Source organism: Gigantopelta aegis, chromosome 10, assembly GCF_016097555.1.
Source record: "Gigantopelta aegis isolate Gae_Host chromosome 10, Gae_host_genome, whole genome shotgun sequence".
Taxonomy (NCBI): domain Eukaryota; kingdom Metazoa; phylum Mollusca; class Gastropoda; order Neomphalida; family Peltospiridae; genus Gigantopelta; species Gigantopelta aegis.
The window spans coordinates 67,537,231-67,558,025 of record NC_054708.1 but is presented as its reverse complement, the minus strand read 5'-3'; the positions used below and the strand labels follow the sequence as shown (position 1 = coordinate 67,558,025).

The following is a 20,795-nucleotide window of genomic DNA, read 5'->3' as shown; positions in this document are numbered from 1 at the left end:
CGTTGATGCACAAACTGCGGTTGACACGCAAATAGTTGACTGATGGTGACATAAATAACATTAAGAAGCATGTATACAAAACAAGTGTCAAAATACACATTTAAGAGAAATATCAAAGTATATCTGCATATCCATACATCCCCATACGAGTTCACCATTATTTTTTACATACGAGTTCATTTTCCATTCATACGAGTTAGTTTCCTTACGAGTTCACTGTGCACGTTAAGCCCTATGACTTGATCTCACTCGAAAAATCTCAGGGATTCAGGGGGCTCTTTTTTACAATTACACCCCCCCCCCCCGAAATACTAGATCCGCCCTTGAAAAGAGCTAATGTCGCTGTGAAGGAAGGGCCTATGGGCAACCTAGGGAGACACCACAGCATCGTAAAGATCTAAAATTAACGAGCTACTCTCGATTCACTAATATCAAAACCTATATTAACTCGGTCATTTACCTTTCGACAGACCATTCAAAATTGCGCCAAATTCCCTCAATCAAAATTGCGCACCCTTTTCTCTTTGGCATTTAACTGCTCCATTCAAATTCCATAGCACCACCACCCGCCTGCTACCGATTGGATCGGGCTGCTGGTGCTCCCTTGCACCTGCCAGTGCAGGCGGTCCCTCCTTTCCCCTCCCCCCACCTTTCCTGTCATGGACGGAGGAGCCGGCCAAGGCCGGCTCTTGTGCCCACGACAGGCGTGCGCTACAACAGCTTGTTCTGAATGTGCACGTAAAACCCTATGACATGACATAACATGTGAAGGAAGGAAGCAAGACTATGGACCTCTTCAAGTTTTTCCAAAACTTCTGCTGCGGTCATAGCAACCTCATCTTCATCTTCTTCTGCATCAATTGCATCAGTAGTAGACATGGCTTATTACCCTTCGCTTTCCGATATTTTAATATGATTTTAAAATGCTACTTTTCAATTTATCAAGAAACGAACTCCAACTCTATTTCCCGCCAAAAGCCAAAAATAAACCAGTAATACTGTTCATCGTAACAAAACAAAATTCGGAACGATCTTAAGGCCAATTCACTAATTAAAATTTTATTGTTTTGTTTAAAAAAAAGAAGAAGTAAAGTTTGTTTTATTTAACGACGCCACTAGAGCACATTGATTTTTTATCTTATCATTGGCTATTGGACGTTAAACATATGGTCATTCTGACACTCTTTTTTTTTAGAGGAAACCCGCTGTTGCCACATAGGCTACTCTTTTACGACAGGCAGCAAGGGATCTTTTATTTGCGCTTCCCACAGGCAGGATAGCACAAACCATGGCCTTTGTTGAACCAGTTATGGATCACTGGTCGATGCAAGTGGTTTACACCTACCCACTGAGCCTTGCGGAGCACTCACTCAGGGTTTGGAGTCGGTATCTGGATTAAAAATCCCATGCCTAGACTGGGATCCGAACCCAGTACCTACCAGCCTGTAGACCGATGGCCTAACCACGACGCCACCGAAGCCGGTGTTGTTTTGTTTAACAACACCTGGGACCACTAGAGTATACTGATTTATTAATCATCGTTTATTGGATGTCAAACATTTTGTAATTTTTACATATAGTCTTAGAGAGGAAACTCGATACGTGTTTTCATTTGTAGCTAAATCAATTTTTCTCAGCAATAATAAAGCTACTACTAATAATAATGAACGACTAAATATATACATTAAACAAAATAAAACAATTTCTAGTTATAAGTGCTACAGTGACTTTCCACACACTATATATATATATATATATATATATATATATATATATATATATCATTTGATACGGGTTTTCAGGGGGCGAGACGTAGCCCAGTAGTAAAGCGCTCGCTTGATGCGCGGTCGGTTTGGGATCGATCTCCGTCAGTGGGCTCATAGGGCTATTTCTCGCTCCAGCCAGTGCACCACGACTAGTACACCAAAGGCCGTGGTATGTGTTATCCTGTCTATGACGCATATAAAAGATCCCTTGTTGCTAATCGAAAAGAGTAGCCCATGACAGCGGGTTTCCTCCATCAATATCTGTATGGTCATTAACCATATGTCCGACGCCATATAACCGTAAATAAAATGTGTTGAGTGCATCGTTAAATAAAACATTTCCTTGATACGGGTTTTAGCTAATAAACTAAAGTCCAAACCACACTGTTAACAACTACGATAAACTACTATCCTACCTTTAATTATTTATCATTTATTTTGTCCACACAATTTTTTTGAAACAACAACAAAAAACATTACAATAATACAGATTCCACATACCAGAGGGGTGGGTGGGTCCAAACGTTATGTAGCGTTACGGGGGAGGGGGGTACGTAACGCACTTTTATTATTAAAATATTTTATTTTGTTTTGTGTTTTTCACAAACGCTCTGTAACAGCAACATCGTTTAACGTAGGTAATTATAGCTAGGCGTATACATACAATATATAAGGATTATAAATCGAGTGGAAATACCAAACAGTACGCTAGAATTATATTACACCCATCGCATCTTTGTGAATGGATGTGTGGGTGTGTATGGTATAGTGTTATGGAGCGTTACAGGGGGAGGGAGGGTGTCTAATTTTGACAAAAATAGCGTTACGTAATATTTTAACGGCCTCTAACTATATCACCTATATCGACTTCGCTAAGACCACAAAGGACAAACAGCATGTAAGATTGTTTTGGCTGCCATTTTTCCTTTTTATGGAAAACTCTCCAAGAGGGGTGAAATGATATGACGTAATTTAACGATGTCACAACGAGTTACCATATAAAAAGCAATCGTGGTGACGTCATATTAATTAAGTCGCGTATTTCGGAGGCTTCCACCCCTGTTGAAGAGTATTCCATTAAAAAAAAGTAAAATGTTTTTTGTTCTAGGAGATCTCAGCGAAGTCGAGATAGGCGCATTTTTATTATCTAGTATGTGGAAAATGTATAATTGCAATTGGGTTTTCACGATTTCTGTCTGGACGAAATGTGGATAAAATTGATCGGTTATTAAAGGTAGGAGAATAATTTATCGTAGTTGTTAACAATGTGGTTCAGACTTTAGTTCTTGCTGTATCCATGTACTAACAGAGATGTGCTATTGTTATTGTGTAAAATATAAAAATAAGTTGACGGATATAGGATAAATCAATGAATAACTGGTTTTACATGGGGGCGAAACGACTGTTGGTCGTACGAATGAACCCTGGTCGAAGTAATGCGGACGATCTAGTACTAAGGGCGAAACGACCTCTTGCTGTAAATATATTGTAATCTACCCATCCCTACTTCAGATATAATTTCTGCAGACCTGGGAAAGTTCCTGAAATGAAAACACCAATATGTATGATGAAATATGAAACAGTGCCTTTAAATATATAATATAGCACTCTCCCACTTTTGGCCGAGTATAATCAGTATTGAAGTGATCGAGACTAGTTAAAATCTGAGTAAACAAACGAGATGAGTGTAAAATGGCGACGACTTGTCGTCCAGTTCTTGTGAATGAACCGATCTCACAATCTCTAGTAAATGAGGTTGGTAGAGAATTGTTTGAAGCATGTAGAAATGGAGATCTGACTAAAGTAAAGAAGCTTGTAAATACACACAATGTGAACGTAAAGGATACTGCTGGAAGTAAATCTACACCACTCCATTTCGCTGCTGGTAAAAAAAAAAAAAAAAATCGTTTTAACTTTTTGTTTTACTATATGTTACAGTGTAACATGTTTGTAATGTCTTGTTATTTATTTCTGTGCCCCCCCCCCCTTCTCTCTCTCTCTCTCTCTCTCTCTCTCTCTCTCTCTCTCTCTCTCTCTCTCTCTCTCTCTCTCTCTCTCTCTCTCTCTCTCTCTCTTTCATCCTTTTTTTACTTATTAAATAATAAGGTGCTTAAATTTTATCATATCGCTTGATTGTTGCATCTGTATATTCTTTATGATGCAATGGATAGGTCTTAATATAGGCATGGCCTTTTGACCAATCCATGACCATAAAAATTTGGTAATAAATATGTTTAAAACAAGAGGGTGTTTGGAGGTGTACTACACAATTCCTCCACTGTACCAGTTTAACTCCTAGCCCGAGTACTCTGACTGTAAGAGAGCTAGACGGACATTTGGACATAAACACGCTCTCATTACAGTCAAAGACCAACCTATGTCTTTTTTTGGCAATTCCTGACTACCAAACGGTAGGCAACGAGTCCCGCTCTAATACCACAACAATCCTATGTTTGACGTCAAATACCTTTACATCAATCATTTTCGAGTTAAGTGATACAAAAAAATCCACATATTAATCACTAATACACTTACTACAGAAAGAAACCCGACAGCACCCACATTCAGGTACGCTTCGTAACACTCCATCGCAACAATTGCAAAGCTCGGCGATCTATTTCGAGACGTAGACCACGTGATCGCGCACTGGGCGATTCCGCCTTGTGCAGCAGTTACAGGGGCCGTCTCATATCAAGCGAAGTTACAACATGGAAGAGTTGGCTAATGCCGTTTTGGATGAATTTGGATTTCATTACGTCATTAAACCAAAACAATTACACATTATTGATTCCATTTTGAATTTGAAGGATACATTTGGGGTGTTATCGACAGGATACGGCAAAAGTATGTGCTACGTACTGCCTCCTCTTATGAGATGACCCCTGTAACTGCTGCACAAGGCGGAATCGCCCAGTCTCGAAATAGATCGCCGAGCTTTGTAATTGTTGCGACGGAGTGTCACGAAGCGTAGCTGAATGTGGGTGCTGTCGGGTTTCTTTCTGTAGTATGTGTATTAGTGATTAATATGTGGATTTTTTTGTATCACTTAATTCGAAAATGATTGATGTAAAGGTATTTGACGTCAAATATAGGATTGTTGTGGTATTAGAGCGGGACTCGTTGCCTACCGTTTGGTAGTCAGGAATTGCCAAAAAAAGACATAGGTTGGTCTCTGACTGTAATGAGAGCGTGTTTATGTCCAAATGTCCGTCTAGCTCTCTTACAGTCAGAGTACTCGGGCTGTTTAACTCCCATCAGTTTACTGTGACACTGGGGTGGGTAAAGTATTGCCTTAATCAGTGTTAATGTGCCCCGTACACTAGACTACTAAATTACAAATACTATTCACTACAGTAGACGCACAAACATGTAGTATACCTTTTGCAGATCGAATGTATAGTAATTGAAAACAAATTCTAATGATTTGGCTTTGTTGATCTGGCATGTGTGAGGTTATGTGATACGCACCAAATGTTAATACATCTTCCTCCATTTTAAGTCAATTTCTACAAGTCATGTGGATCCAATATCAGTAGTTTTACGGAATAAACAAAAACAGCTTAGTAAATGAATCGTTTTAGGGGGTTTGTAAATTTTTTTATTTAGATACTTACTTGTTAATGAAAATGTTCTAGAAGAAAAAACTCACAAATAAATGAAAAGCATATGACAAAATGGATGTTGATTGTGCAAACCATGCACGAGAAAACAAACTGAACGAAGTTAGAAGCATAATACTGATGTTGACAATGAATTATAGGCTACTTCTATCCTCAACTGAGTTTGAGTCAAACTGCAAATATATCAAGACTACCCCAAATGCTGGTTAAGCTACCCTGATAATTTTTATCCATGCAGGCAGGGTTTCTGCCAGAAAGAAATTTTTGGGTATTGCACTATGGAATTTAATATTTACAATGTGTGTGCTGAATCCAACCACAGTTGACAGGCATTATGGGGCATCTTCCTGAAAGGAAATGGGTTAGGTCTAGGGTTAAGAAAATATACATTAATGTTAATGAGTCATTAATTTTGTCAAACGGTCAAGTTAAAAAAATAAAATCTGAAAACAAATTTGAGTATGGCGACAAACCCATTTTAACCTCTGGTAAAAACCCTGGCAGGTGTTTTTGGATTGGGGGCCTTCTCATAAATAAAATTGCACCATATGATTGAAAAACAGTCATTTTAGGGTGAGCTGCATTATTTGAATCTTGACAAAGAATTGTTGATAATTGATTGTTCATACATGTACTAGATGTACCCTGAAGTGCCTTGCAAATTTAGTGCTGTTTTTCAGTATCATAGTCATTTCATACCATACTGCCTGGTCATTTCGGACCATACCATGTTAAAAAGTAATTTGTACCATAGTCATTTCATACCATACTGCCTGGTCATTTCGGACCTTACCATTTTAAAAAGTAATTTCGTACCATAGTCATTTCATACCATTGTGAAATGTCATTTCATACCAGTAATTGTTGTAAAACTATCATTTAATATGGGGCAATCTACAAATTGTTATAATCTCAGACCTGTGGCAGGGCTTCTAGCCATGGGATCATTGATTTTAAATATTTACTAGCCACGATTACAAATTCACTAGCCCTACTTTACTTTAAATTAATACAATTTTACTAAATAATAGTGATTATCTGCGATGTCACCTAAAGAAGGAGATAGAGCTTAAAAACACTAACATCGGTGGGTGGGGCAGGCAGGTTATTCATATTTACAAAGTAGACTTACCTACAACACAAAATAATTCACTGGCCATCGGGCATGGTAATAGTAGTTATTTACTAGCCCAACACTGAATATCACTAGCCATGGGAGTGAGGCTACCATAATCTAGAAGCCCTGCCTATTGTTTGGAAAGCTATTTTTATTACATACACATTTAATCTTACTATTGTAATAAATACAATTCTGACCATGCAATAAAAAAATCTTGTATTGAACATATGTGTGATACAAGATTTTGAATGCATAGTGCGCGTTCACCCTAATGACATCATGTCTCTAGACAGGAATGACTTCATGTTCCAACTTTCCAGACTAAGTTGTGTTATTTAATTAAACTTTTGTTAATCATAACATAGAAAGGTAGTATATAATAAATACAGAACCACACACCAGTTGTTTTGCTATGTTATTTATTGCACTTGTTTATAATGTGCAAGATTTATACCAGTCGACCACATACATATACAGCACTCAATTTTTAATATTCAGTCGGGCAACTTAATTCTATGATACTAGTTGCCAGTCATACGACTGACTTTTTTACACCAAGACGAGTTGTATTGCATAATATTAATAATGTGCAGTTTCCTTACCCACATTTGCTTTTAAACTGTCATTATCTGAACTTAGCTTCAGTCAGTCGAAATCACGTGGGTTTGTTTGCCACTCAGAACTCTTCGGCCGATTCTGTGAGACATCGGGGATAATCGTAATCAATTGTAGGCAATGATTAACAATTAAAGTGCCATTGTGGTGTCGTAAAAAAAAATAAAAAATAATAATATTTAGTAATAAATATTGTCTACCCTGCTGGTCCCTAGGTATATTCTTTGACATCACCGGTGGCTGCATCCAGGACATTTGATTTTTGTTAATCCGTTTTACACTGTAAAACAAGTTGACCAGCCTCGGTGGTGCAGTGGTTAAGCCATCAGACTATAGGCTGGTAGGTACTCCAACCCAGAGCGAGTTCTTAAGGACTCAGTGGGTAGGCGTAAGGCCTCTACACCTCTTCTCTCTCACTAACCAACTGACAGGTCAGGTCATAAGGTTTTACGTGCACATTCAGAACAAGCTGGCCAACTAACAACTAACCCACTGTCCTGGACAGACAACCCAGATAGCTGATGTGTGTGCCCAGGACAGCGTGCTTGAACCTTAATTGAATATAAGCACAAAAATAAGTTGAAATGAAATGAAATAACCAGCAGATTGATCATGTTGATGACAATACTGTTGATAACTGCTTGACAGAATAAACAAAGTAGTGTGTTGACACCTCTATTGGGGCAACCTCAGAGCTGATTGGATAATGCTTTGACACATGTCCATCACTTGACCCCCCTGCAGAGTTGGTGAGAAGAACATGGCAGTTAACAGCTTGGACTAGTTGGAGAAAATCCAGACATTAATTCAAATTGTTTTGTCTATTTTGCAACCAATCAGTGTATTTTAAGTGGTTGTGTTATGATGTAACATTTTGATTTTTGGTTTTATTTAATTATAACTAAAACAAAAATTAATTTTAATTCCTTTCTAATTATACAATATATACAAAAGTATATATAGAGTGAAAGAACACACAAAAAAAAAATCATCAAAATATTATCAAAGGTTTATGCTATAGAATCTCAACACCAGAACAAAATAGTTCCCACCCAGAGCGAGTTTTAACGACCCAATGGCCATTACACCCTCTTCTCTCTCACTAACCAACTAACTCACTGTCCTGGACAGACAGCCCAGATAGCTGAGGGGTGTGCCCAGGACAGCGTGCTTGAACCTTAATTGGATATAAGCACAAAAATAAGTTGAAACACTAAATGCGTATCTTGTACTTTCTATGTTGACCAGTTAATATTTCAGTTGTATAATGTAGGGAAAGGTTTTTATATAGGCTATGTCTGTTGACCAATCCCATCTGTTAATATAAACAGAAATAAATATTGTTTAACTCAAATGAATGATGTATACCCATACAGTACATGTTAATCTGTGATATTCACTGATATGTGATTCTTTGATCATGGAGCTTTATGCAACTCAATACCCAGCAGAGCAATTAATCACATGATGTTTTAACTCCCTGTTAGTGCTAATGTGAGTAGCTGGATGCCATAAATCTGGTGGTGCTGTTGGCAGCTGGGTGCTGTGTATAGTGGCAGCTGCCAGCTCTGAAAGGTGACAACTGTAACAGTGGTTTACCAATTAACGTGAGATTATTGATGTAACAGACACCAACACAAGTCATACTCAAACATGTATGGAGCCATTATCTTAAAGACTTTCTGTTTGGACACATCTAGTTGGTGGTTTGATTTGCTTTTTAACAATAACATGTAAATTAAGAGTTTTTGTTTTTCACCCTTTGTGTCCTCCAACATCAAAAGAAGACTTGTTGAAATGACTGGTGATATGGATGGTGAAATTTATTTTGAAACTGGTAATAATATAGTGATTTCCCTAGAAATTTGTCAAGGCATGGTAGACCAAACACTTTTGGGGCATTTTCACCATTTTCGGGGCACTTTTTTTTCCCATTAAAAATACACAAAAATTAATTGAAATTTATGTGCTTGCTTTAATAAAAGTATGGCAAAAGATATAAAAGGCATATTTTATTAATGAATAATACCTTCTGGGGTATTTTATAAAGGCAATTTTAGAAATAATTAGTGAAAAAGGTTTGTTGAATCTCAGGGCAGCATGGTGCTGATTAAGGCAAGATGGTGCTAGACAATTGAGGCATGGTGCTGCACCATGCTAAAACAAACTAGGGAAAACACTATAATAATAATGTATCAGTTGGTAATAATTAAATTTAACTCAAACTTGCAGTAACTGTTTTATTGATTATTTCCTATGTGCCTTCACGTGACCTTCATAGAAGCATGACCATAAAATAGTAATAAAAATGGAGTGGAAAATAATTCATTGATATTAATAATTAATGTATATATATGCATTAAATTAATTTTAAAAATAAAATAAAGATATATTAATTACGAAATATATTTACATTTTGAAATACTTATTCTTGTATCATAATGTAATGACTTTTTAATATTTTATTTTTTAAAGAAAATAGACATCAGTTCTCCGTAACTCTCCTCACTTCTCCCTAAACTGTTTGGAGAAGTGACTCCTCCGTTTTGACAGTCTAGCTTGATACATGTACATGTATATGATGGACGTCTGTTTAAAAATATTGTATTAAGTTTATTTATTTATCAGGTTTTGGAAGGAAGGATGTAGTTGACCATCTCCTGGACTGTGGGGCCAACGTTCATGCCAAGGACGATGGTGGTCTCATTCCGCTGCACAACGCCTGTTCTTTTGGACATGCCGAGGTTGTTCAGTTGTTGCTGCGTAACGGCGCTGATCCCAATGCCCGAGACAACTGGAACTACACTCCGCTGCATGAAGCAGCAATCAAGGGCAAACTCGATGTCTGTATAGGTACAGTATACACAAATCCATCACTGTGACTTGCTATTAAAAATTTTATGTTTTGCTTTACTAATAAAACTGGAAACATACAGGATTACAGCTTGATATAGGGTTTGGATTTTTTGCATGAATATTATATATATAACACCCCCAACATCCTCAGTGGACAAAGTAACAAACATTGTTTGCTGTCAACTCATCAGAAATTTCCTCGACACATTATTTTAATTTATTTAATATATTACTAAAAAAATTCAATATGTTCTCACAGCTGGTTATGTTACTAAAAAAGAAACTAGTTTCTTTAAAATGATTTAGGAATGTTTAGGAAATAATATTTCAAACATGGATTTTTGAAAATACGAATAGTGATAATATTCATAGTCTGGAAATTATTTCCATTGGTAAATGTAACTAACAACTGGATTCTTTTGTCTGAAATCTTTTCATTTCGTTTTGTGATATACTCTGTATGGATGTACCGGCCTCGGTGGTGTCGTGGTTAGGCCATCGGTCTGCAGGCTGGTAGGTACTGGGTTCAGATTCCAGTCGTGGCATGGGATTTTTAATCCAGATACCGACTCCAAACCCTGAGTGAGTGCTCTGCAAGGCTCAATGGGTAGGTGTAAGCCACTTGCACCGACCAGTGATCCATAACTGGTTCAACAAAGGCCATGGTTTGTGCTATCCTGCCTGTATGAAGCGCAAATAAAAGATCCCTTGCTGCTAATCGGAAAAAGTAGCCCATGTAGTGGCGACAGCGGGTTTCCTCTCAAAATCTGTGTGGTTCTTAACCATATGTCTGACGGCATATAACCGTAAATAAAACGTGTTGAGTGCATCGTTAAATAAAACATTTCTTTCTTTCTGTATGGATGTCTTTATAAAGAGAAAGATCAAAGCTGTTTTTAATCTTCATCTTGTCTGTGTTTGTTTTCAGTTCTTCTTCAGCATGGCGCAGACCCAAACATTCGCAATACCGATGGCAAAACGGCTCTAGACCTTTCTGATCCTACTGCTAAGGCCGTTCTTACAGGTAACATGTGCTGGGGTGTCGTTAAAGATTAGCTTATTAATTCATCATTAAACATTTATTCATTCATTCATTCATTTACAGGTAACATTAATGGTAGACCATTGTAGATCTGTCAGATCCTACTATTATAAGTAGTAATGTCGGACCAATATAGTTGCAATGCAAAATACAAGTGTTAATATTCTTATTGATAAATTAATGTAAATGTTTTCATTTTTCTATTTGTAAAATTTTCACACATATCTACATTTCTTAAAAATTATAATAAGTCCTAGATCACTGAAACCATTGACATACTTATAATTACACCTGTGCCTGTTTGAAATATTTCTTTTATTGAATTAAAAAAAAATCATAGAAAAAAGTTATACCAACGACATCCCAAACTGCGTTCACCTAACAACAAAAACACGAATACAATATTTACGGAAATACTATTCTACATTTTTCAGCTATGATACGTGAAACAAAATAGATTGCAACCAATTACCGTATTTGACCGGAAATAAGCCCAGGAGCCCAAGACAACTCATTGTGAGCTTAGCATGGGGTGGGCTAAGGGGCCAGTTTTGTTTAAAATAAATAAATAATAATAATAAAAATAAATAATAATAATTAAATAAACTAGGAAGAAAACAAAAACGTTCAGTAGCACATCTATTAATTAGTGTTCCATTAATAATGGTTTGTTTACTAGTATCTAATTATCAGAAACACACCTTCTATGTTACAATTACTTACCAGTGCTGTTTATTTACATCCAAAATTTAATGCTGTGAAGACTTAAAACAACAGCAATTAACAACAAACTCAATAGTGTATACACACGTTTCTGACACAGACAGCCAGCTGACACTACAAAGAGTTGTCAATCTAGGTCATTGTTCTTAGCCAATCAGTATACGGTATTTGCCTAATTGGTTTTAGTTCAGACTTGGGCATTAGTACTTCAAAGAAATACTGCAGGCATGAAATTGAAAACAATGTTACACACTGTTACTGTTAGACTGCTAAATCTCTCTGGTGGTAAAATATTGTGTTACATTTGTGTTTAATTATCTGCAGGAGGTATGACCTTTTAAATGAGCTTTGAGCAAACTTGCAGTTTCGTGTTATTTATAAGGGGACGAAGTTAGGGATGGGCTTATTTACGAATGAGGGCCTAATTTCTTAAATGCTATCAAAACAGAGGGAGGCTTATTCAAAGACATGGGCTAATTTCCGGTCAAATACGGTAACATAAAAAAAAATCAACAATGTGGACATAAAACAAATCCATTCTAGTAAATAAAAGTGAAACACCCTCTGGTAAACAGGAAAGAGTGTGAGTTTTTAACTGCATTCAGGAGCATGCATTTGCAAAAAGTATCTTAATGCGCACGTACAGTTCGCCATTTTTAATTTTTAAGGCCACTACATGAAAAATGTATGTTTCTTAACTATGCACAGTTGACGAACATTTTGTTTAATATTTTTTTGAAAGAAAAATTCAATTTGTCAAGCGTTCTGGTCTGATCCACGTTTTACCAACACTCATTGCTAACACTTGTTGTCAATACTGATAGACATTACGTTCATATCAGTGAATAGCTTGTAAAATATAATTTTATTTATAAATTGATTCTTAATTCACACAATTTATACACTAAAAAATATTTACTATTGTTATCAATGGATTATGAATACTATTCATTACAATAGAAAGAAAGAAAGAAGTGTTTTATTTAACGACGCACTCAACACATTTTATTTACGGTTATATGGCGTCAGACATATGGTTAAGGACCACACAGATTTTTTTAGAGGAAACCTGCTGTCGCCACATAGGCTACTCTTGTTACGATAGGCAGCAAGGGATCTTTTATTTGCGCTTCCCACAGGCAGGATAACACAAACCATGGCCTTTGTTGAACCAGTTATGGATCACTGGTCGGTGCAAGTGGTTTACACCTACCCATTGAGCCTTGCGGAGCACTCACTCAGGGTTTGGAGTCGGTATCTGGATTAAAAATTCCATGCCTCGACTGGGATCCGAACCCAGTACCTACCAGCCTGTAGACCGATGGCCTGCCACGATCATTACAATAGAGACACAACACTGTAGCATACCTTTTGCAGATTGAATACAATAATTGAAAACAAATTCTAACAACAGGGGTGTTAAAAATCATAAAAATTAAATGCTTTGGCCTTGTTGATCTTGCACGTGTGAGGTCATGTGACACGCACCGAATGTTAACTCCATTTTAAGTTAATTTTTACTAGTCATGTGGACCCGATATCAGTAATTTTATGGAATAAAATTAAACAAAAACGACTTAGTAAAATTAATGGTTTTAGAGGTTTGTAAAGTTTTGTATTTAGATACTTACTTGTTTGAACTTTATTGTTCATAAAAATGTTCTAGAACTGTGAAGAAAAAACTCACAAATGAATGGCGAGCAGACGACAACAAATTGGATGATAAATGCGCGAACTGTCCACGAGAAAACGAAGCAAACAGAGTTGGAAGCATAACGCAGTTAGGGATATTGACAATAACAATTATTAAAAGCCAGTCGGCTTACACCAAGCCAGATTTTGGTCAACCAGACACATTTCTTTCTATAGAGTTCTTGGTTTGTAAAGTATTGTAATGGTTTTGTTGTTAACAACAAGTGACTGTATAAACATTTAATAATATATTACCAGGTGAATACAAGAAGGATGAACTACTGGAAGCCTCCAGGAGTGGGAATGAGGAGAAACTGATGATTGTATAAATATTTATATATGTATAAACATTTATATTACCAGGTGAATACAAGAAGGATGAGTTACTAGAAGCCTCCAGGAGTGGGAACGAGGAGAAACTGATGACTCTACTGACTCCATTGAATGTAAACTGTCACGCCAGTGATGGTCGCAAGGTTAGCCATCTTGTTTACACACTTGAAAACACTCTAAAGGCCAATCATTTAAAAGTGTCTGTGGTTCAAACAATATTATCAAATGTATCAACCATATATGGATGATGCAAGAAAGTGCAAAATAAACAGGACCTAAATAAATTATCTTTTTGGTCCCTCAGTGATGAATATTACTTTTGCATTTAATATTCAAGACATTATATGTAAATGACTTACACTTTTGCCACCACTTTCAGGGCTAGCTCCGGATCAGAAGAACATTTCGCCAAATTATCTATTAAACTTACAAATTTTATAGATCCCCAGTTATTTTGTAACAAAATATCAATACTTGAAATTCTTTCGCCAAATTAAAATAAAATTCGCCATTTGTTGTTACAATTCGCAATTGGCGAATTTGGCGAATGCCAGAGCTAGCCCTGACTTTACTCTTCTATTTTTTAAAAGTCAATTTTATGTTAGCCTTATTTTAAAATTAACTCATCTATAAGACAGAAGAAGACCTATATAAATATATGTAGCTGAGTTTGTTTGTTTTTATTTAATAACTTATTTTTCAGTCAACTCCATTACACCTAGCAGCAGGATATAATCGGACGAGAATAGTTCAGCTGTTACTACAACACGGAGCTGATGTCCACGCCAAGGATAAAGGGTGAGGAGTTTACACAAATAAACAAATAACACATAGGCTATAATCTATTTTTTAATACAGGTTGACTAATATGTAAACAGTTTTAAAGATACGTGTAGTAAGCAAGGATTAAGGCATGTAAGCAAATTTTGTGGAATATACACTATATTAAGATTTTTGTTATGTATATAAATTTAGAATTCTTGGGGATTTTTGTTAAATTTTATTGCATTTACTCTCAGTGATGCTTTTGATTTAATAACAATAACTAGAGCACCAAAGCAAAACTAATTACAAGTGTGTTTGATTACTAAAAATATGGGATGTATAGGAAGAGAATGGTGGCAAACCAGGTAAGGCACCATGCCAGGGGTTTTGATGTTGACGACATCTGATTTGTTTTGACTCGACAGCAAATAAGGAAGGCAACCACGTCACTTTCCATTGGTGCCATGGTTAAACTCTAACCCTGCATGTAAACAGACTTGAGTTCAATACAACTAGGTTCCTATTTTCACAAATTTTATGAAATCAGAAATTCTACACAATCTGGCAAATTAACACATTTTGTTTATGTTGAGGATATAATGTTTATATTTCAAAGCTGTAATACATAATATTGGCAGTAAACCACCATTATGCAACTTTGACTAATAAAATATTTTTACGATTAAACTTACATATTAAATATACTTTCTTGTTGAGAATATCAGTGTCTGTATATTCAATGTGTTTCTGGCCATTTTAATATTTCTAACAAGCCCAAATTGGATTTTGTATTCAAATAATTTCGTATGTATGGGAAAAAAATATTTTAGCAAAATAAAATGAAATTTAACCTAATAAAAAATATTAAAACTATCAGAAACACGTTTAATATACAGCCGCTAATATTTTATGCAGAAAAATATATTTGATATGTAATTACAGTCATTAAAAAGTCTCTGTTAGTCGATAACATCTTAAAAATTGCAGCAAGCTATGTCCCTTCAATAATTAAACATTATGTAAAATTTAAATGCACTACCTTTAGTTTTGTTTGTATGTGCTGTCCACAGTGCCTGTGTGTAATGGGTTTTCTTTTGTTATCATTATGATTTTTATTTTAGTGGACTTGTTCCTCTTCACAACGCCTGTTCCTACGGACATTTTGAAGTGACTGAAATGCTTCTAAAGGTGAATATACAATGTACCTTTAATTTCTTTTCGATATCCTTTTGTTTTGTATTTCTGCATTTGCAATTTGTCATAGATTTGTGTCTTAATTCAAGTTAGGTTTCCTTGTCTATTCATGTTAACACTAAACATGATTTGTTATAGATTTAACAGTTGATTCTATGTCATACTGTTTTGAGTGTGAAACTGACACTAGTGACTGGTAGCATCATGTTTTAATTGTAATGAAACTTCATGTTGTTTTCAGTATTATATATATACTTACGTGATTTGTAATAATGTTTAACGGTCATAAGTTAATCATTTCAGATTTTCTTTATTGGTAGTGCATGGTTCATGGTAGTTTTAATATACTTTGTATTGTTTTAGTGACACAGTGTTTGTTTTGTGCTAGTGTTGAAATATGGTCTGCTATGTTTTAGGCTGGAGCGGGTGTGAATGCGATGGATCTGTGGCAGTTTACCCCACTACACGAAGCTGCCTCCAAGTCTCGTGTTGAGGTGTGTTCTCTGCTTCTGTCGCATGGTGCCGACCCGACCCTCGTAAACTGTCATTCGAAAAGTCCTCTCGATGTTGCTCCCACCCGCGAACTTCAGGAGAGATTACAAGGTAAGTTTCTGGTTAAATGTTTTAACTGGCATCTTCATTCTTCTTACTTTTGTTAATATAATTATGATATCTGTGAAAGGTCCGTGTTACTGCTTACAAATTTATTTTTGTACACCCAGTGTGATATTGATTGTTACAAGGAAGGAAATGTTTTATTTAATGACGTACTCAACACATTTTATTGACAGTTATATTGCATCAGACATATGGTTAAGGACCACTCAGATATTGAGAGGAAACCTGCTGTCGCCACTTTATGGGCTACTCTTTTCGATTAGCAGCAAGGGATCTTTTATATGCACTATCCCACACACAGGATAGCACATATCACAGCCTTTGATATACCAGTCATGGTGCACTGGCCCGGAACGAGAAATAGCCTAATGGGCCCACTGACGGGGGATTGATCCTAGACCGACCGCGCATCTTGATTGTTACAATGTTTCTGGAAAAAAAGGTCAGGACATAGCCCAGTGGTAAAGCACTCACTTGATACATGGTTCATCTAGGATTGTTCCTCACCAGCAGGTTTATTTATCATTTCAGCTAGTGTTCTATAATATGTGTAACAAAAGTACTATATATTATTCTGTCTATGTTATGGTGCATATAAAATATCCCTTGCTGGTAATCAAAAAGAGTAGATCATGGGGTGGCAGTAGTGGGTTTCCCCATTATCTGTGTGGTCCTTAACCATATATCTGATGACATATTACAAAATTAAAATGTGTTGAATGAGTTGTTAAATAAAACCTGTCTCCTTCCTTATTTATGGAAACTTATGGCAGTGTTTTTATGTGACTGTTTTACTCGAATACTGTTAAAATTTGGATGATATTGGAGTTTCACAAGTTTTTTTTAGAAATGTATCCTATTAAATTAGTGGGAAGTCTGGCCATTCAAAAGTTTTTAACTCAATTACTCATTTACAATTACGGTTTTTTTTGTTTGTTTTTTTTGGCCAATGTTAGTTGCATTTATAGGTGATTATGGATCTAGAAATAAATTGAATGTGACTATGTATGAACACAGTAATATTTTAAATGAGAAACTAAATTTTAACCTGAAGTTGTGTTTTATTTTTCAGTTGAGTACAGCTCCATGATCATTGTGTTTTATTTTTCAGTTGATTACAGCTCCATGATCATTGTGTTTTATTTTTCAGTTGAGTACAGCTCCATGATCATTGTGTTTTATTTTTCAGTTGAGTACAGCTCCATGATCATTGTGTTTTATTTTTCAGTTGATTACAGCTCCATGATCATTGTGTTTTATTTTTCAGTTGAGTACAGCTCCATGATCATTGTGTTTTATTTTTCAGCTGAATACAGCTCCATGATCATTGTGTTTTATTTTTCAGTTGAGTACAGCTCCATGATCATTGTGTTTTATTTTTCAGTTGAGTACAGCTCCATGATCACTGTGTTTTATTTTTCAGTTGAGTACAGCTCCATGATCACTGTGTTTTATTTTTCAGTTGAGTACAGCTCCATGATCATTGTGTTTTATTTTTCAGTTGAGTACAAGGGTCATTCTCTGCTAGAGGGCGCTCGTCAGTCTGATTTGACACGAGTGAAGAAATATCTGACATCGGACATCATCAATTTCAAACACCCGTACACCGGAGATTCTGCCTTGGTAAATACCAATGTTTCTTGCCCACAGACTGAATTAGCCAGCTTTTGCAGGAGGCTAGATACGTCTTTCTGGCCCACTGGACAGCATTATCCAGCTTTTGCATGATGCTAGATAAATCTGTCTGACCCTAGGGCTTGAAAAATTTGTCTCACCCTAGGGCTAGAAAAATCTGTCCGACCCAAGGGCTAGACGATTTCTACATGCGCGTGGCGTCATAACTCATGCTTTACAATGATTGATGTCATAACTCATGGTTTTCACAATTCTGTTTGCCATTTCATGTTGTATCATTGTTTAAAAAATATTTAAACAAATTAATATTTTCAGCTTTATATTTATTGGTAAGTTGTTACATTTTTATGTTGTTGCATGAAGTGAACTATATTTTCCCCGTGTATGATTAAATGAGTTTGTAGGTAAAATGTTTACGAATCATTCTACAATAAACAAAGCATCGCTTACAAAATTAATGTTTTGTTACTAAAATTAAAAATGGCAACAAAAAAAAATCAATCACCATTGTGAGGTATAGATGAGGCAATTCCAAACCCCAAGACAAAATGTTTTTGTAAGGGCCTCTGTAAACCTTGGCACTCACAAAAAACGTTTTGTCCCTCGTGATGGAATTGCCTTATCTATACCTCACAACGGTGATAGATTCTATTAATCTAGCACCCCGGGGCTAGACGATTTTCTACATACACCTAACACCATAGCTCATGTTTTATGATTAGTGACGTCATAACTCATGTTTTTTAGAATTCTGTTTGCCATTTCAAGTTGTATCATTGTTTAAAAAATATTTAAGCAAATTAATATTTTCAACTTTATATTTATTGTTCAGTTGTTATATTTTTATGTCATTGCATAATGCGGACTATATTTTTCTGCATATGATTAAATGAGTTTGTAGCTTACAAAGTTAATGTTTTGTTACTGTAATTAAATGGGCAAGAAAAAGAATCAATCACTGTTGTGAGGTGTAAATAAGGCAATTCCATCCCTTGGAACAAAACCTTTTGTCCCTCGCATTGGAATTGCCTTATCTGTACCTCACAACAGTGATATATTCTATTAGTAAAGTATAGTAAAACCTGTTTAAACCAGACCCTGAATATACCGAAATCCTGTCAAAACTGGCCAAATTTCTTGGACCCAAATTTTCTCTTACTTAAACCATGTATTAAAAACTTGATAAAACTGAAACCTGTCAATTTCGGAAACTGGATTGATTTTTGTTTCAAAATGTAAAATCCTTAATTAATTAACCGGAACAAACCTGTGTAGTGTAAACAAATGAAAACACTACTTCCAGAAAACAGCGATATTATTATTACTCCATGACGCTCAGACAGTCACATTCATTTGGCAGTTATCCGACATCTTCGTTCACAGTTATGAGTTTGATGTCAAGGGAAATAACTCTGTATTTTGAAACGCGACCATCTAAACACTGGATCCTGTCTAAACCGTATAAATATTAGATACCCAGCATGATCCAGTTTAGACAGGTTTCACTGTATTTGTATTTATTGTTGTTTAAATATGCAACACTTGTTGGCTGACCTTTCTTTTGTGACATTGTGTGTAATATCAAGTGAATTTACAATGTTTATATAAAATCTGCACCTTTAAAATACACATTCCTGGGCCCGTGCTTATAAAACTTTTAGAGTCCAGACTCAATCTCAAATGATGTCACACACATACAATTTGTATAGTGTCGCCATGACATTACTGTCTCAGACTCTATTAGAGTCTCGAGTCTAGACTCTAAAAGTTTTATAAGCACCAGGCCTGACACCTGAAATTATAGTTGTTATCATGTTAGAATTGTCTTAAAATATGGTTGGTTTTTCCTTTTCATTTCTTTTCATTAATTTAATAAAAGATTTATTTTTGTATCTGTTTTCAGGTACAGTGAAACCCCTCTAAGCCAAACACTCACAGAATCAAATAAAAAGTATAGTTTTAAGGGGTGTTTGTTTTAGAAAGGTTATGTTCTCTACTGATATTTAAAAAGGAACTATAAAAAATAATCAGGTTTTGAGGGAATTCTGGTTAACAGAGGGTCTGGGTTTTAAGAGGTTTTAATATATATTTAATGTTGGTGCTACAAATCTAAATATTTAGGGTCATGTTTTATTTTCCTGTCTTTCAGCACTGTGCAGCTATATCTCCATTTCCGAAAAGAAAACAAGTGGTGGATCATCTCATCAGAAAAGGGGCCAATTTGAATGATAAAAACAAAGAGTAAGTCATGTCGGTTCCATAATCATGTGACATGTTAACTTTGTCATTGTGTAAACCCGTGTGATGGATCATCTAATTTGAAAAGAAGAAAATTTCTGTGATAGAATTGTTTAGTTGTGTATTCATAAGTATTCCTCTTTTTTTTTCTCCTTTTTTTTTCAAAATTTATTATCCCCAGAAAAGAAATATGGTAATGCCAGAGTTGGGGTCCCTGGTATGACTACCATACATTAATGTTATAGAATACACACTATACAAGAATACAAATAATATGTTATGATATTAATAAACATGTTACCACAAAAAGGAAAGAAGAAGTAATAGAAGGAAGTAAAATAAACAAATAGAAAAAAAAAAATAATAATAATAATAAAAAGAATAATTCATAAGTATTCCTTGATGTGTACCCATGCCATCAAGTTATTTTTTTATTTACTGAAACAGTTTATGGTAGGCGAGACGTTTAATTCTGTAGAATTCTCGTATCTTGATATTATATAGTAAAGTTGTATATACAGGTCTTATCAGAACTGCCAAGCTATTCAAGGTGGCATACCACTATTAAATACTCAGTG

At 35.6% G+C, this 20,795-nt stretch overlaps 2 protein-coding genes across 2 annotated transcripts in view; one reads left to right on the top strand and one right to left on the bottom strand.

The window, feature by feature from the left end:
- Positions 1 to 973, bottom strand: part of LOC121384118 (DNA replication complex GINS protein SLD5-like) — a 62,377-nt gene extending 61,404 nt beyond the window's left edge. Inside the window, exon 1 of the mRNA XM_041514358.1 lies at positions 793 to 973. Within this exon, the coding sequence (XP_041370292.1) occupies positions 793 to 879 (87 nt within the window). The 5' untranslated portion in view covers positions 880 to 973. The remainder of the gene's footprint in view (positions 1 to 792) is intronic.
- Positions 974 to 3,458: 2,485 nt separating this feature from the next.
- LOC121384431 (poly [ADP-ribose] polymerase tankyrase-1-like) overlaps positions 3,459 to 20,795 on the top strand; it is a 43,930-nt gene continuing 26,593 nt past the window's right edge. Inside the window, exons 1-9 of the mRNA XM_041514825.1 lie at positions 3,459 to 3,651; positions 9,750 to 9,974; positions 10,906 to 11,001; positions 13,798 to 13,910; positions 14,471 to 14,565; positions 15,654 to 15,720; positions 16,143 to 16,329; positions 17,846 to 17,967; positions 20,129 to 20,220. Coding sequence (XP_041370759.1) covers positions 3,459 to 3,651; positions 9,750 to 9,974; positions 10,906 to 11,001; positions 13,798 to 13,910; positions 14,471 to 14,565; positions 15,654 to 15,720; positions 16,143 to 16,329; positions 17,846 to 17,967; positions 20,129 to 20,220 — 1,190 coding nt within the window. The remainder of the gene's footprint in view (positions 3,652 to 9,749; positions 9,975 to 10,905; positions 11,002 to 13,797; positions 13,911 to 14,470; positions 14,566 to 15,653; positions 15,721 to 16,142; positions 16,330 to 17,845; positions 17,968 to 20,128; positions 20,221 to 20,795) is intronic.